The sequence below is a fragment of the Phyllobates terribilis genome, unplaced genomic scaffold (genome assembly GCF_046119375.1).
Source record: "Phyllobates terribilis strain yellow unplaced genomic scaffold, ASM4611937v1 Scaffold_3__8_contigs__length_932513732, whole genome shotgun sequence".
Lineage (NCBI taxonomy): Eukaryota > Metazoa > Chordata > Amphibia > Anura > Dendrobatidae > Phyllobates > Phyllobates terribilis.
In genome coordinates this window covers 533,883,669-533,901,572 of record NW_027362763.1, presented here as the reverse complement: position 1 = coordinate 533,901,572, position 17,904 = coordinate 533,883,669, and the positions used below count along the sequence as shown (strand labels likewise).

The 17,904-nt window shown below is 39.6% G+C and overlaps 1 protein-coding gene across 1 annotated transcript in view; it reads right to left on the bottom strand.

Annotated features, from left to right (window-relative positions):
- Nucleotides 1–1,051: 1,051 nt before the first annotated feature.
- The window catches only part of SLC35D3 (solute carrier family 35 member D3), a 29,726-nt gene continuing 12,873 nt past the window's right edge, over nt 1,052–17,904 (bottom strand). The window contains exon 2 of the mRNA XM_073671316.1: nt 1,052–7,746. Coding sequence (XP_073527417.1) covers nt 6,926–7,746 — 821 coding nt within the window. The 3' untranslated portion in view covers nt 1,052–6,925. The remainder of the gene's footprint in view (nt 7,747–17,904) is intronic.

Here is a 17,904-nt window from a genome sequence, read left to right as displayed (position 1 = left end):
GAGTGTTACAGCCTGAAAGAAAACCTCTCACCAGATTTTTGCTGTGGAAACTGAAATCTGCATAATATAGGGGCAGATACCCTGATTCCAGTGATGTGTCACTTATAGGGCTGCTTGGTGTATTTTTGATAAAATCACTTTTTATCTGTTGCAGATCTGGCAGTTCTCTGAATGCTGAGCTCTGCATAACTCCACCCACACCACTGATTGGCAGCTTTCTGTGTACACTGTACATTTGCAGAAAGCTGATAATCAGTAGCGAGGACAAGTTTTCACAAAGCAGGAGGACTACATGACATGAAACAACTAGTGCTCTAGTGATAATCTCTTGCTGATAAAACACTTATTTGAAATTACAAGCAGCCCAGTAAGCGATACATCGCTGGCATCAGGGCATCTGTCCCTACATAATGCTGATCTCATATTAAATAGCAAAAATCTGCTGACAGATTCATTAATACAGAATAATATAGCACTGTTAGAAATCAACGAATCTTTTGAATTACAATTTTGTAAGCTTTGGCAAATTTTTTCCAAAAATTTGTTTTGCGGTAAATTGCAAGTGCTCCAATAGCCCTGAAGGGATGTGTATAATACTATGAGGTCTCTTAGGACTGAATCCAGCTCATTTCAAGCTGCATAATGCAAACACAGCCCTTTTTATGTCAAAGTGACATTTACATGTATGGCTATGGATAAATGATTGTTAACTGCACTTCACATCTGTGTTATCACATGCATGATTTGTACATTTTTTCAGTGTTTTATGGCTTTCGCTAACTATTTATATTCCTAAGCTGTGAGCTGTTTTGTCCTTTCACTAAACAGAGTCCACTCAAAATAGCTACTGCATTCCCTGCCCCTGCTTTTATAGAGGTTATGATAATCCCTGCTGATTGACTAAGTTTTTATGTGATGTGAGAGTTGCAAGGTAATATGGGGAAGACTGTACGGCAATGCACAATGTCATATGAGCCTTCTCTTACTAGTCTTGAACTGAAAAAAGAGGAATTGAGGCTCAACAATTTTATTTTAGAATTAAAACATTTTTTCCTTTTATTTACTTTTGTTGACAGATCGTACATAGCTTTAGTTTTAAATGAAGGAAGAATCATAAAACAGAACTCCATCCGGTCATGTTTTGCAAATATTTAATGTGAAAGAGAGCATAAATACTTATATGCTAAAAGAAATTTCAGTCTTTTACCATTTCTATCATCTAAAATATATCACATTTCGTCTCCTTGTATATAACTTTATTGGTTTTGTACATTAGGTTTGGAAACCAACATTCATATTTGTCATCTTTCTGGTCTCAGACCATGTTTAAGAACATATAAACTTCAGATTTTACCAATAAATATAGGTTAACACTTTTCATTTATCTTCACATAATTCAGTACATTTACTAGAACGCCATGGTACAAACAATAAATAGTATTTCTCAGTTTTTACAGTTTAAGAAAGTACACATTTTACAAGGCTTCAATAATTGTAGTGCAGCAATGCATCATATTTCAGTGCACAATAGTTAATTAAGTGGTTGTAACAATACAGTATATTCTTAGAAACACTTTGCAAAATGTATGTGAATTTTTTAATATGTTCATTCCTTCTAATAAAAGAAACTGTATGCCTTCAGAATAGTCTTGTGCATAACCAGAGACCTTTATTTTTTATCTTCAAGGAGCAAGTGCAATTTATTATGGTTATTCTTATAAAAGAAAGTCTGCCATTAAAAATATATATTCATAGAAACATAGAATGTGAAAATCATGTTAATTTATCTGGTAAGACTATTAATGGAATATATGCATCCTACTCTTTATTGGAGTTTTTTTTTAGCTAAAAGTGTTATCCTAGTAAAGCAAAAAAATATTTTGCAAGAGTAAACATACACTCTTCAACATTAAAATTGCAACACCAAGAAGGAAAAGTTATGGAATTATGAAAATCACAGGATCAATAGACATATTAATGATATGCAAACGATGAACAAAATTTTCAAAACATTTCCATTTTTCAATATCGAGTATAAGCGTGATGTATAGAAATACCCCCACTTACACGCCTTGGCATGCGATCAATGCGGTTAATAATAGCTGTCTGAGGAATGTTCTGCGAAGCTGAATGTACTTGGGAAGGGAAATTATCAAGATCCACTGCTGACAGCTCCATTTCTGCATGCCGACCAATGATGTTCCAGATATGCTCAAAGAGAGACAAGTCTGGAGACGCTATAGGCTATGTGGTTTGCTCACAGTAGCACGAGCCCAATGCAGCCTGGCGGTGTTGTGTTGAAAAACAGCTTCTCCTAGAACACTTTGGAGACATGGCTGTATTACTGCTTCCATAACCAATGTAATAATCAAGCTGTTAGTGTAATCTAGAATGAAAACTAGAGGGTCTGGCTACCGTACATTATATCACCCAACATTATGCTTAGAAACATTATACTTCCATGATATACCCAACATTATACTTCCATGAGTAGGATCGGTTTGATGTTCCCTTTCTGAAGGCCTCTGAGTTATATTAAATCTTTTTTCACAAAACTATTTATCAATCTGCTCAATTACACCTGCTATACTGTATATAACATGGTGTCAGAATATTGGGCAATATATTCCACACTGGTCTTGATAAACGGTAAGCTGCGCCAAATACATTGAGAGGTGTCCGTCTCTTAATAAATTTGGTGCATCTTTCAGTCTTTCAGATTCTGTGCACCAGCATAGGAAGTGTACTCTAGTCAGTGACTAGAGTACATTTCTGTTGGAATTTATACTTGTGTTGCTATATTTTTGCACAACTATAACAACATTTTTCAACATTTCAAACAGTTTTAAACCAGAATTCTAGTGCAAACTGTTTGATGTATTAGTGCTTAAATTGGTACTTGTTTATCTTCAAAAATCTAAGATTTGTAGAGCACCCATCAGTGGCAACCAAAGGGAATAGACAGCACAGCAAAAGTGAAAAAATAATTCCCTTTGAAGTGCTGACTGGCACCACTACATCCCACAACGTCCAAGAAAGGGTATCTTGTGCCCCAACTCTATGTTCATAACTCCAGTACATTTTTAACATCCCTTTATTCTTATGTTGGAGGCTATGTCCCTGAAACCTCGAATGCAATACAGCATCATGGACTGCTGCTATAGTATGTATGCTATTAGCACCATATAAAAACATTAGACATATATTTCGTTCATTATTAATCGGGGCATGAGTTTTTTGGCTCTTGACTTTTTCTCAACTGATGAAGAGTTATTCATGGGAGATTTATGCAAAGTATACTTCTAGAGCAGAGATTCTTTCCATTGATCACTGGATAGTGAGGAGGTTAACAGAACTTTAAATTTAACATCAGGAAAAACCTTGTAGTCCCGAATTTCAGAACAATTTATACAGCCATCAGCCCTCTTTTAACCACGTAAAGAAATGCTATTTTCGTACTTATCATTTCCATTCTTTAGGTATACTAAATAGGTTCGCCAGGTTCATACTAAAATATCCTGAAGAATAGATCCTTTAAAATAACAAAATCATCATTCCTTATTTCTTGACATCCTCATACTCACTACTCCACTGACAATGTATATGGTTAGCATAGTGGCTCAGTGGTTAGCACTGCTGTTTTGAAGCGCTGGCTCCTGGACTCAAATCTCACCAAGGAGGAGGTTCCGGATCAGCAAGGACTTCAATAGTGTTCATTTCAGTATTTCAAAGTAAATTAAGTCTTTGAGACATTTTACCATGGGACTAGCCAAGCCCTTTAGGATCTTCCAAAATGTTTTTTAAAGACTGTTTTTTACTGCGTGACATTCAGATGCTAACATAACCTTTCCCTTTACCTTGTCGCAAGAGTTCTTTATTATTTGTTGAAAGCCTTCAGAAAATGAGAAAAACAAAAAGTATGATTCTGAATCAGTGGATTCTTATTACTGTGATAAAACAACAGTCTCACATAATGTAAGAGAAGACCAATATCCAAAAAAATGTTTCAAGCATTCAAGGTTCTTGAGTATAGATCTGGGTAAAGACTTAAATTTAGCTTTACATGAACCTAGCCTCCTCTTCCAATTTTTAAAATTTGTATTATGATGGACATGTACCATTATCATTAGTCATTATGGCATTTTCAAATAATCCATTACGGTCTTTTGTACCATTTATTAGAGCGAGTGCCTCATGACAATGCCACCCAGTAGCAATTAAAGGGAATGAGTCAGCTGGTTTTTGCTATGGAATCTGATAGCAGCACAAGGATGAGATAGCCTGATTTCAGAGATGTGTCACTTACTGGACAGCTTGGTGCAGTTTTTATAGAATCCGTTTTTTTGCCTAGATGTAGCAGAAGCTAAAACTTCTGGACTCTGAATAACCCTGCCCACACCCCTGACTGCCAGCTTTCTGTATATACTGTGAACTGTCAGCCAGCTGCCAATCAGAGGTGGGGGCGGGGTTACATAGATCAGCCTGACAGGTCTGCACGTGAGATGTAGTCCTCTAGTGATAATCTATTGCTGATAAAACACTGATTGTATTGCAGCTACAGCGCACAACCTAATAAGTGACACATCCCTAAAATCAGGCTCTCAGCTCTTACATTATGCTGCTCTCAGATTAAATAGCAAAAAACTGATAAGAGATTCCCTTTAAGTAGAGATAGAGGACAGAGCAGTGCCAAGAATCCAAGAAAAGTTCAATTGAAAATTACAAAGAATACATTATAATATCTTCCCTTTCGTTTATAGCAGAGGCTATAGGGGATAGCCAGAGGTTAAAGCTAAGCATATGCACTAGTGCCACATAAGAGAAATATCAGTACTATAAAGGACATACTGTATTTAAGAATTTGTTACAGATTTTGAATTGAGCCCAGAAGCATCAAATTACACATCTGAATTTGTAGTATTATTGATAACGATAAAACCACTTATAAGGGTTTTCTACTTTTAGAAAAATGGTCCCCAAACAATCAGATACTAGTTAAAAAACAAATACTGATTGTACTCACTCTCACCAGGTCCAGTGTCAGCTCCCCACTGCTACTGCATTTGCTGCAAAGGTAATTTCACTTCAACAGAGCACAACCCTGCTGCAGCCAATCACTGAGATCAGTGACTCATGCCGTCTACATAGGCAGAGTAGGTGAGCTCAGTGATTGGCTAAAACACAGAGATAGGAGCAGCTGTTGACAGCTAGACCGGCTGGTAAGGGTAAATATTATTTGAGTCTGTTTTTTGACTAGTATCGGATCAGTTGGGGGCAACTTTACTAAAAGTGGAAATCCCTTTAAAGGGAACCTGTCAGCAGATTTGACCTATCTAAACTATTAATATGGGCATACAGGTTATAGACTGCTGAAAAAAAAGCCCTACCTGTCTGCCTCATATCAGATGCCTTGTTGTTGAGAAATCATCTTTTATCACATTATGTAAATGACCTCTTCCAGGTTGGGGAGGATGTTGTCTGGAAGATAACTCTGCCTCCAGAGCTTGTTTTAAATATAAGGGGGACTTACCAGTGTGATGTGTGATGGCCGCTCCTCTCTCCTGATCTCACTGCAGAGCTGTGTGTGATTATACCTGACACATCTGCAGGTTCCTCTCAGCTTCCAGCTCACAGGTAGACAGGGTTATAATATTATTACAATACAGCAGAGCTGTGAGAGCTGCAGCAAATGTGTCTGTAAGAAGACAAAGTTCAGACCTCCTGTTCTGTGTTAGTTACTTGTCTCACACTGGTAACTCCCCCTTCATGTAAAATAATCTCTGGAGGCAGAGTTATCTTCCAGACATCCTCCCCAGAGCCTGGAAGAGTTAATTTATATAAAGTGATAAAAGATAATTTCTCAACAACAAGGCATCTGATATGAGGCATACAGGTAGGAGTTTTTTCAGCAATCTATAATTTGTATGCCCATATTACTAGTTTCCCTTTAATGAGCCTATTAGTAAGTAATTAGTAAGTAATGCCACGTGTTCTTCTTAAATTAATAGGGCATAAAGATATCATAGCAAAAGGGAAATATATCCCACTTAATAAAATATTACTTTATAAAATATGAGTCATGCATAACAATCCTGGGACATAACATCATGGCATGTGCAGAGATTCTATTACGTAAAGGACACATGAAAGAAAACTAATTGGGGCTCTACTAAATCACGTAACTTGTTTTTTTGTTTTTGTTTATCTTACCTTTTTACTTTTTTGATCTATGCTCAAAGCAAAATTATGCAACTGAAATATGATCAAAACTTTCATCCTCAATTCTAAATGAGGAAAGTAATAGACATGAGATGAATGGTAAGAATATCTGATATATAATCTTTTAGATGAGGCAAAACATAATTGATTACATTTAATTTAGAGAATAGCTCATGGAATGCCCCATTGGTTGTGTAAACACAGAACTGATATAATGAATGTTTCTTATTTGCGTGACATTTAGTCGTGAATGTAAATATGTATCCTCTGGTTAAATTTCCGTTTTCAAATATTACTTGGAAGATGCATAAACATTGTTTCTATTTTTTTCTTAGTAGGAAGACTGTAATAATGCATACATGATAAATACATGATAAATTTATACGGCTGAATGCAAATGTAACGCTCTCTATTACAGATGGAAGAGGTCTTAAAAGTGTGTGAATGTATATATGAAAAAATTTAAGCAAGACATATGTTTAGAGAAGAGATTGATCACCGAGATGGTGAGAAGGGTAGCAGATCTTTAAATGTGACACCTGAAAAAACATTATAGTCCTGAATTTCAGAACAATTTATACAGCCATATAAATAAATATGTGTGTGTTTATGTGTGTGTTTAATTGAAAGTGTGCCAACATTTCTGCAGTATACTTCCCTCATGATTTAAGTTCCATCATTACCATACTTTATCAAAATGTTATAGTTAAGGACTAGGAAGTTCCTCATTTTCTATAAGGTAATCCTTTTTCAAAAATCTAGTACCCCTGACCATCCTCCATACTCCAAGATATGCATCTTTCAACAGACTCTTATTCTCTTCTTCAAAAGTCTTAGTAGGCCCATGTGATTGTAAAACTGCAGCCAATGTGCTTTCTTTCTTTTCTTCAGTAGGATTCTCAGTCTCAACCATTGGCTTTACTGGTTCTTGTCCCTCAGAGCCATTGTCCTGTAAGATTTCCTCCATTACAAAAGGTGGCTGCCCATCTTGAGCCTCTTTTTCATCTTTCATTGCTTCCTTTTCCAAATCTTCATAGTTGATTTGTCTTCTGGTGTCAAAAAATTTGGCCACACAGTAAATTATGGAACCAAGTGTGTTGACAACTACACCGGCAATGAAAAGGGAAGTAGGTGCCACGTCGTTGAATGCAAGCATGCCTACTGTAATGGTGGCAATGCTCTTCACCACTCCAACAAAACTTGTTGTGACAGCGGAATTTAAATATGTACAGTGTAATGTAGTAAAATTCATGGCACAACCAATCAGGGTACATGCAATGAAAGTGCAAACCATCACTGGGTCTTTCCAACCTGGGAAGGACCATGCATTGATCATGTCCATACTGGCAAAGGAGCATATTATGAGCACAGGAGTTGCAGTAATGGCAATGATGTACTGTGCAGTTAGAGGCCCGTGGTCATTATCTGTGCTTGTTTTTTGGATAATTACAAGATAGGCAGCATGAACTAATACAGCCAGCACTCCAGTTATGTATCCTATGGGTTCTCCACTCAGGTCACCAGCCCCTGTTTAAAATATAAGAAAAAAAAAATTGAAATTGAACATAAGTATTTAAGAAAAATGGTATTTAACAATGAATGCAATTAACATAATATAGAGAATGTATAAGTGGAGGAGAAAGGTTGAACTTGATGGACCTGTGTCATTAGCCATTCTATGTAACTATGTAGGTAAAATAATATATAAAACAGCTATGGAAATGATAAAAAATCAAGTGCTCTCCATTAAAATGTACCTCCAGTCATCAATCTATAGTAAAAAAAAACCTGTAATCTCATTCTCTACAGTACTGTTTAATAGTGTCATTCACTTTGAGACTGCACACTTCACTCATTCATTTCAACATAGAGCAAAGAAAGAGACATGAATCACTTCTTTTTAGGAGAGGGAGAGAGATAGATGGCTAAATAAATATAGAATGAGAGCTCCAACTTAACTGGTTAATGAGCTATAACATTCATTTTCGGCATATGTGTTACATAGCCGACATCTGTTTGCTCCAGTTGCTACTGTTTAACCAGTTAAATGCTGCTGTCTGTCTCTGACGGCAGCCTTTAAATAAAGTCACTGATGATGCGCGTCCACTGTCTACATCATCTACTGGCGACCCGATCCCAAAGAACTGATGGGTTACCATGGCAGCTGGGGTCCAATGAAGTCCCCATAACAGCCATGTCAGTCCTCTTTTGAAGCTCAGCCATAGGCTGGGCTTTGGAGAAGAACTGTGAATTTGCTATATACTGCAATACTGCAGTATTGCAGTATATAGTGTATGCAATCAAATGATCAAAGGTTCAAGTTTCCTAGGCAGACTAAAAAAGTAAAGTAAAAATAAAAATGTTTTAAAAAAACATAACACCTCTCTTTTCAAATTAAAGAAATTAAAAAATTAAAAATAGAAACATATTTGGTATTGTCATTTTCCAAAAAAGTCTAACAAAATATGAATTTATTTAAACCCTACATTAACTGTTGAAAAGAAAAAAAAATGGAGCAGCAGAATTGCCATCTTTTGGGATTGTCCTCCAACCATCCTCCTAGATGATGCTCCTCCATTTATACCATCGAATGGAGTGAAATTCAATTGATCTGTGGTCTGATACTGGATAAATATAAGGTGCTTATTGGGACATAACCCCAACTCTCCACTATAGGACATTAACCTCTGTCCATGTTCCATGTGTTACACTGATTGGAGTGAAATTAAATGGTCCTTTGGTTCTAATTGGGACATAAGTTTAATTGTACCTCAATATGATGAGGAGACCAAATGCCACCACTCAACTATTCTATTCAGGATATGCAACACCAAACACTATCCATGGTCTGTTTTTCACTGATGGGGCTGGAACTAACTATGGTATTTGAGGTTGAAAGTACTCGCATAAGAAGTGGTAACCAAACGTCCCCTTGATGGCCTCAACTGTCCATTTCAGGATGATAACCCTTATTAATACTCTATATACTGCACTGATTGAGGTGGAATTGAATATATTATTTATTCATACCAATTGGAGTAGAATTGTCTGCATGCTTCAGTGCCCTCCAACAGAACGTTACAACCTAATATCTCAATCAGGACACTGATTCCAATCATCCCTCTTGGTCTCAGGACTGTGGGGACACAATAATTTAATGACCTCTCATGCTCTATTAAGATTAGCGTCCTAATACTTTCACCAATAGGCATGGCTCCTTGCCCAGAGCTGGAATAAACTATACCCTGTAAGGTTTCCTATTTTTTTTTTTGCTTATGTTCTGTATTGTTTGCTGAATGTTATAACCAATTATTTTAATGGTCTAATAAAAGTCAAGTATTACATACTCCACAATATGTTATTTTAATTTATCTTTATTTTTATTTTATACCATTTTTCACACCATTAACCTAAAATAACTTGAATATATTTGTAAAAAATGTGATTTTAAAGCTGTGTGTGTCTCTGCACAGGGAAGGGTTTGTGAGGTCTTTCATTTCTAATTTTTTTATCATTCCAAGAGAGGGTTTCCAACTTTATTTATTATTTTTTCTGGACAGTTTTTCAAAAAATCACGGACAGACAACTTTTTTTTTTACGGATACATTAAATGATCATAATAAATCACTATGATTATAAGTGACACATGTCTACAGACCATAAAGCCTACATGAAACATTAGCTGCATTCACAGTGAACTGTAAAAGGGTGATAAATACAGTAATAAAAATCTGTACAAGTCTCTCCAGCTTCAAAAATGGACGTGAAAAAAGTGCCTTATTTTTGACACATTAACTGAACATTTATGCCACGGCCCAACTATCAGTATTTGGTCAGTATTTTTTCTCAGGAGTGGGAGCCAAAACCAGGAGTGGGTGATAAATGCAGAATTGGTGACTTGTTTCTATTATACCTTTTCTCTGATTGTTCCTCACCTGGTTTGGCTCCAACTCCAGAGAAAAAATACTGACCGAAAACTGGTATACTATGGTATCATGGCATGCTATGATTAAGAGCGGTTTACCACTGGAAATGCGTCAGTTTTCTATATCCCCTTGTATGTGTTTTGTCATTTTTTTAATAGATCTACAATAAAATAACTTTTTTATATTATCTACAGATGGATGTGTGGAATTTCCTCTTCTACTGCCTATTATCACTGCAAACTGCCAGCTGAATACTGCACCCACCATGTTGGATTATTTGAAGCGGATATCTCTATTAAAACGCTGGTGAGCTTCCCACCCTTTCTTTGTTTTTTTTGATAATCTAAAACACTCGAATGTGAATCAGTAGTGTGATCTGTGTAACCCCGCACCACCACCATTAGCATCTCATTGACCATGCACAGTGTATACAGGAAGCTGCCAATCAGGGGTGTGGGGTCATACACAGAGCAGAAGACATAGGTCTGCTACATCTCCATCAGAAAAACAGGTATTCTATGAAAACTACACCAAGCAGCCCAGTAAGTGATACATCCCTGGAATCAGGCTTTCTTGCCCTATGTTACACTGCTATCAGATAATACAAAAACCTGCTAACAGATTCCCTTTAAGAAGCGATACCCAAATGGTCCATCAATTTATAGATTGGAAAACTCACTATGTAGTTTATGCAATTTTTGGTCTGTTTATACACAATTATATAGGTAAAATGATCCAAAAATTAAAAAAAAAATCTTTTGTGAATATATTAAATCTATATGTACTGGCATAGGTTTTATGCGTTTAATTGACCACATAAAAATGTGAATAATGCTGATCCAAAAGTACTGTGTTTTGCTGGCCTGGAGTATGCTTCGCTGCTCACTCAAGGTGGCAAACTAAATAAGTTCCTGCTCCAGCAGGTAACAAAGAGGATTATACATAGTGAAGCTATAGGAAAACTAAGATTCAAAGATAAAAATTATTTGTGTTTCTATAAAATGATATTTGTTATTAATGTATAGATCGTTTTAACATTCTCCCATTTGATATGCTGAGTGAGATGTTTATGATTACCATGGCAAATGTTATGCACTAATGCCATTAAGCAAACTGGTCAAAAGAGGCATCATTTGACGCAATATCGATGTTGCCTGGAGCAGACTGTGTTATTCTCTTGCTTCCATAAAAGATGTAGTCCACTACTATACATAATGCCCCCATCAATTTATAGAGAGGGAAGAAGTGTTTTTGTAATTACCTTGTGTTGTCATTTTTGCCTGTGAGCGGCGCTATCGCTGGCCGCTCACAGGCATCTTGTGACCCCCGCTGCAGCCTGTTCTGACACCCCCCTGATTGATGGGCTGTGGGCGGAGTTTCCCCACGCGTCACAGCCCAGCATCCACCACGCATTTTCCTTAGGCTATGTGCCCACGAAAATTTCTGCTTCATTTCTGCATGTCCTTTCCCGGAAAAACGCATGCGGAATTCCGCAAGCGTTTATTGCGTTTTTCGCGCGTTTTCGACATGCGGAATTGCCTTGCGTTTTTTATTGCATTGCAAAGGCAATTCCGCATGCGGAAACGCAAAATTAATTAACATGCTGCGGATTTTTGTGCGCATCAAAAGCGCTGTGGAAGAATTCGCAGCATGGGCATAGAACTTGCGGAAACTCATTGGGGACCATGGGGTGCGGATTACCAAGCGTTTTACAAGCGTTTCCGCTGCGGAATTCCGCATCAAATACGCTTGTAAACCGCTACGTGGGCACATACCCTAACTGATGCAGAGGAAAGGGAAAGTGTGCGGTGGATACTAGGCTGTGACGCGCGGTGAAACCCCGCCCACAGCCCATCAATCAGCGGGGAGCGCAACACTGAATCACGCCCAGCTGCAGCCGGTACTTGCCGTGACATCAGCAGATGTCAGAACAGGCTGCAGCCGGAGTCACGTGATGCCTATTGAGCGACCAAGAATGACAACACAAGGTAATTACAAAAACACTTCTTTCCACTCTTTAAATCGATGGGGGCATTATGTATAGTAATGGACAACCTCTTTAAGCACCTCTTTTTAAATAAAGAGTAGAGCTCACCATTGGTGAGTGTCACCACTGTTTTTGTCTCTCATTTATATATAGCAGGTATATTTACAGATCTGTTCAAAACCTGTGTTTCCAATGTACCTCTGCGTACAGTGTCCTTCCTTATTATGTATATTGCCATACTATAGCATAGCTCCCAACTGTCCCGTATTGGGTGGGACTGTCCCGATTTGAGGGCACAGTCCCGCGTCCCGTCACGGCTCAGTTGTGCGACCACTGCAGTTAGGGCTTGTTTATTGATAGAGCCATGACGCCCCGTCTCCCAGATGACACAGCCAAGCTGCTACACTGCTTGCCGAAGAAGAACGTGAGAGGAACGAATCATCCTGTGTGCTGTATCCCAGCCGCCGCAGCCTCAGGCACTGGCAGCCTGGAAAGTGACATCTAACAAACAAAGCAGCACACTGTAACGCTAAGTTTGCAAACATGAAATATATGAAGTTTGAATAGTATTACTGCTCTAGAAAAATAGAAAATAAATGAGAAATCTTAGCGCATAAATTGGCCAATTCATGTGTACCTGGTAGCCACGGTAAGACGATTCTCAAAATACCAGGACCCTATCAATGTGAACTCCTCTCTAAGAGACTATGTCTGCTTGTGTGTGGGATAATAAGCTAGTGCTGTAATTAAAACCGCCAAAACAAGAAACAGGAGTGAACAGGTGCTTACTAGGAGCAGCTACCTCCATATACAACTAATAGGCAAAGCAGCACACTGCAACGCTAAGTATGCGAACATGAACTTGTGCCGGCCAGTTTTTTCTATTTCTGTGTATAAGCTTTGACTGAGCACTCCGCCTCTAGGCCACAGGCGGTTTTAATTACAGCAGGAACTTATTATCCCACACACAAGCAGACATATGTCTCTTAGAGAGGAGTTCACATTGATAGGGTCCTGGTATTTTGAGAAACGCCTTACCGTGGCTACCAGGTACACATGAATTGGCCAACTTATGCGCTAAGATTTCCATTTATTCCTATTTTCTGCACCAGTAATGCTATTCAAATTTCATATATTTCATGTTCGCATACTTAGCGTTACAGTGTGCTGCTTTGTGTGTTAGTTGTATATTCGAGGTAGCTGCTCCTAGTAAGCACCTGTTCACACCTGTTTCTTGTTTTGGAAGTGCCGGACAGTTTTTTCTGTGAGAGCGACATAGCTGTGCTCAGCAAGTACAAAGGGGCCGGGGGCACAATTTTAAAAGAAAAGTGTTATCCCCCTGCTGCAGTGGCATTAGCTAACCAATCTAACTAATGCTCAAACTAGTGCTAGGTCACTGATCTATCTGCTCTGCATACTTGGCCTAGCAGCACAGTGGCCGGGCACAGGCAGATCGGGGAGCCGCGTCATCAGCACTGTGACCACAGCAGTGCTTGTGCTCAGCGGCTGCTATCATCAGAAGTGCGGGCTGCGGCCACACACAGGAGGAGCTGGACTGGAAACTATCAAATCCATGGGCTGAAGTCGGGACCAGAAGAGCGAGTGAGTTATGAGGGGATGATTTGTTAGTTTGCAGCCCATTACATGGACACATTCCTCATCTCACGCCCTCACCTCTTCCTAATCCTATAACCTGGCAGTGAGGTGACTGACCCAGCTGCAGCAGCGACCCCTTGCTAGGGACTATAAATAAGAGAAGCTTGTAAAACTGTCAGCCTTCCCTCTCAGAATTCTCCCGTCTTGCAGAATTTGGAGGGGCTGCTGTCTCTTTTCATATTAGTTTATTGATCTATGAATGCAAGGATAGAAGTGCAGTGATCACTGACACAAAAGAGCACAATAAGCAGGTGACAAGATTTAATTACATTAAGGACCTGAGGAAAGTTGGGTATTAACTAGTATAGGCATTGTCATGATGTCTGTAAAACGCTGTGGAATATGATGGCGCTATATAAGCAAAGCAGACATTTTGATCGTGCATCGAGCGTTTGACAGCCTCTTTAGAAAGGCTGATCTTCCATTTCCAATTATCAGCCACAGTGTAATTGTACCTTAAAAAATATTGATTGGGGTGTGGCCAGGGGGCGTGGCCAAAATTTGCCACAGACTCTCTTAATCAAAAGTTAGGAGGTATGCTATATTAGATGAGGTGACTGCCTTTAATATTATATACAGTGTCCTCATTATAATATATAGAGACATATGGTGCCACGTGTTGTCATTTACAGCATTTAAAGGCATGCCTTTGTTAGCACATATCCCACTGGTTTACAGACCGTGGTCAACAGTATACACTATATGTGACTTGCAGAAGTAGTGCTGTTGCTTCAAAATCATCCAGCAACTATTAGAAGTAACACAGTCACAGGAGACAGGGATATTTTTAACAGAGCCCCAGTGGGATTGTGGGGAAGTTGTTTACTGTCTGGCTGGAGCCGAAGAGAAAGGTGGTGCATGATCTGCATCTCACAGAAGGCAAGGGAACAGAATTCAGGTCAGGAGGGAAGCTAAACACAGGTCAGATAGACTCCCTGAGCTAACAGTGTGGCGTATTATCGGGCAGAAAGATAAGGACTGGAAGGAATCCTGTCATAGGGATCATCTCCCTCATCAAACCCTCCCCCTCCATCTCCATGCAGGATAAAGCATGTTGTGTACTATTGTGTCCTTGTGAAGGAAAAGCCTGTGCTTGTGTATGCATTAAAACTGTGCTGTACTGTGCTACTGGATAGACTGTGTACTACTGTGCTGCGAAGGAGATTGTACTGTTGTTACTGGAGCCTGTTGCTCAAAGAGGCATTTACATTGCACTGGCCGTGCCTCATTAAATGTTACTGTTCTACAGTTTATGAGGACTCTTTCAAATGTGTCTGGTCAGCAATTGAATCTTTCCTGTGACTGAGAGAAGCTGCAGCCTATGGTTGCCCTGAATAACGGTTTCCCCAGGATTCCAACTAATTCATGTAACTGGTCTCACCCCTATCTAAACTTAGGCGGTGTACGTGTAACATATGTTATGATCTGCTACAGAGACTAAGGAAAGACAGGAGATCTGTCCCTACAATAGAACTAAACTAGATCCCTACGATGTAACGGGGAACCTGATCCTGCGATCAGACCCGCTAAAGTCCTCGGCTAGTCTGTACGAAGACCTATAGATGTGAGGGAGGTATCCTTACAAGAACTAGGGACTGGGATAAGTTGGACACCTCCTAGCAGAAATAATAGCAGTCAAAGACAAACACACAACAAAAAGCATAGAGGTCAGAAGACCTAGCAAAACTAAGAGAGAACGGCTAGCTCAAGAGTAGTAAATACAATGAAGTCCAGCAAGGCAAGGAGGGCGGAGCCGGATTAAATAGGCAAAAATGGTCATGTGACCAGCAAACTAAAAAAAACCTAACAGGAGAGTTCTAACAGTACCCCCTCTTCTAAGAGGATCCTCCGGATCCCCTAGGCCCAGGCTTACCAGGAAACCTCCTGTGAAACGCTCTGACAAGTCTGGAAGCAGAAACATCATCCGCCCTCACCCATGAGTTATCCTCAGGTCCGAAACCCTTCCAAGCGACGAGATACTGCAAACTCCCTCTATACCGTCTAGAATTTAGGATGCGGGAAATTTCATATTCCCCGTCCTCCACCACCGGAGGAACAGTGGCAGAGGCGTCACCATCCGACACATCAGCTTTTTTCAATAGAGAAACATGAAACACCGGGTTAATCTTCCAGGACGTAGGGACCTCCAACCTAACAGCAGATTGGTTAACTATCTGAAGCACCTTAAAGGGCCCTACGAACTTGGGACCCAATTTTTTAGAAGGAATCCTCAATCGCAGATTCTTAGAGGACCACTTGGTCCCCACTAACTGGTTAAATAAATCAGGAATCAATGGCAGTGGGTAAGGATTGCGTACAGTAATTTTATTAATCTCACGAAAGTCCAGACAAGGACGTAAACCGCCATCTTTCTTTTTTACAAAAAAAAATCCAACAGCCACAGGAGACTTGGAAGGCCTAATGTGACCAGCGGCCAAGCTTGTCTGTATATATTCCTCCAAAGCCTTTCTCTCAGGAATAGTCAGATTAAATAAACGACTTTTAGGAAGAGTCGCTCCAGGGACAAATTCAATGGTACAATCATAGTCTCTATGGGGAGGCAAAATTTGCGACTCCTCCTCAGAAAAAACTCTCCAAAAATCCTGAATAGGTACAGGTAATTCCCCTTTTTCCACAGCAGCAATGCACCCGTTACAACACTTGTCATAACACTTAGGGCTCCAGGACTTAATTTCATTGGTAGACCAATCCAATACAGGATTGTGCAATTTTAACCAGGGTAACCCCAATATTACTGGAGAAGGCAAATTATCCAATACCACCAAATCCAAATTCTCTTGATGAATACCATTAATAGTGAGGGGAAATTCACAGACCTTGTGAGTAACACTCTTCAAGGGAGAGCCATCAACAGAAACCACAGAAATAGGGGATGACAAAGTTTTAGGTTCTAATCTAAGTTTTTCCAAGAATCCCCCATTAATCACATTCAGAGTAGAACCACAATCCAAAAATACCCGAAATTCAATTAATTCATCCTGAGCAGCAGTAGTGGCAGATAGGAATACTCCCTTAGAATTTAAACAGGCAATACGGGCATGACTGACCATTTTTTTTTCTTTCTTCATACGAAGCACACAGCTCTTAATAAAATGACCAGAATTTCCGCAATAGAAGCACAGGCCTTCAGAAAGCCTGCGGTCTTTTTCCTGAGAGCGGGGTGCCATCGCCCCAATCTCCATCGGCTCTCCATTGTCAGCACAGACCCTCTCAAGACTCGGAGCTGACATAGCAGAGGATTTGCTCTCATTAATCCTTGCACGCAGTCTCCTGTCCACCCGTATAGCTAATTGCATTGCCTCCTGCAAGTTTCCAGGTGTGGGATAAGCAATCAGTAAATCATTAACCCTTTCACCTAGCCCTGCAAAAAACAAGCTTTTCAAAGCTGAATCGTTCCACCCCACCTGGGCAGACCACCGACGGAAGTGAGAACAATATTTTTCCACATTACCCGATCCCTGCCTCAAACGTCTTAATTCAGACTCAGCAGATGAGACACGATCAGGATCATCGTACAACAAACCCAAAGCAGAAAAAAAACTATCCACTGATCTAAAGCACGGATCACTAGGTTGGAGAGAGAAGGCCCATCCCTGAGGATCTTTGCGCAAAAGTGACATTATGAACCCTATGCGCTGTGATTCATCACCAGAGGATCCGGGTCTCAAACGAAAATACAATAAACAAGCATTTTTAAAAGAAAAAAAATCTTGTTGTTCGCCAAAAAATAAATCAGGCAGACGTACCTTTGGTTCAACAAAATGTGCTCCAGGATAGCTACTCACGTGTTGTTGGAGCTTGACCACCTCCAGAGAGAGTCCCTGCAAGCGTTGAGCCAAATCTTGAACCGAGACCATGATGGAAAACTGGGTGTCTTTCCTTAGAGAAAATTTTTTTTTTTTTTTTTCTTTTAGGGCTGGACTTACTGTTATGATCTGCTACAGAGACTAAGGAAAGACAGGAGATCTGTCCCTACAATAGAACTAAACTAGATCCCTACGATGTAACGGGGAACCTGATCCTGCGATCAGACCCGCTAAAGTCCTCGGCTAGTCTGTACGAAGACCTATAGATGTGAGGGAGGTATCCCTACAA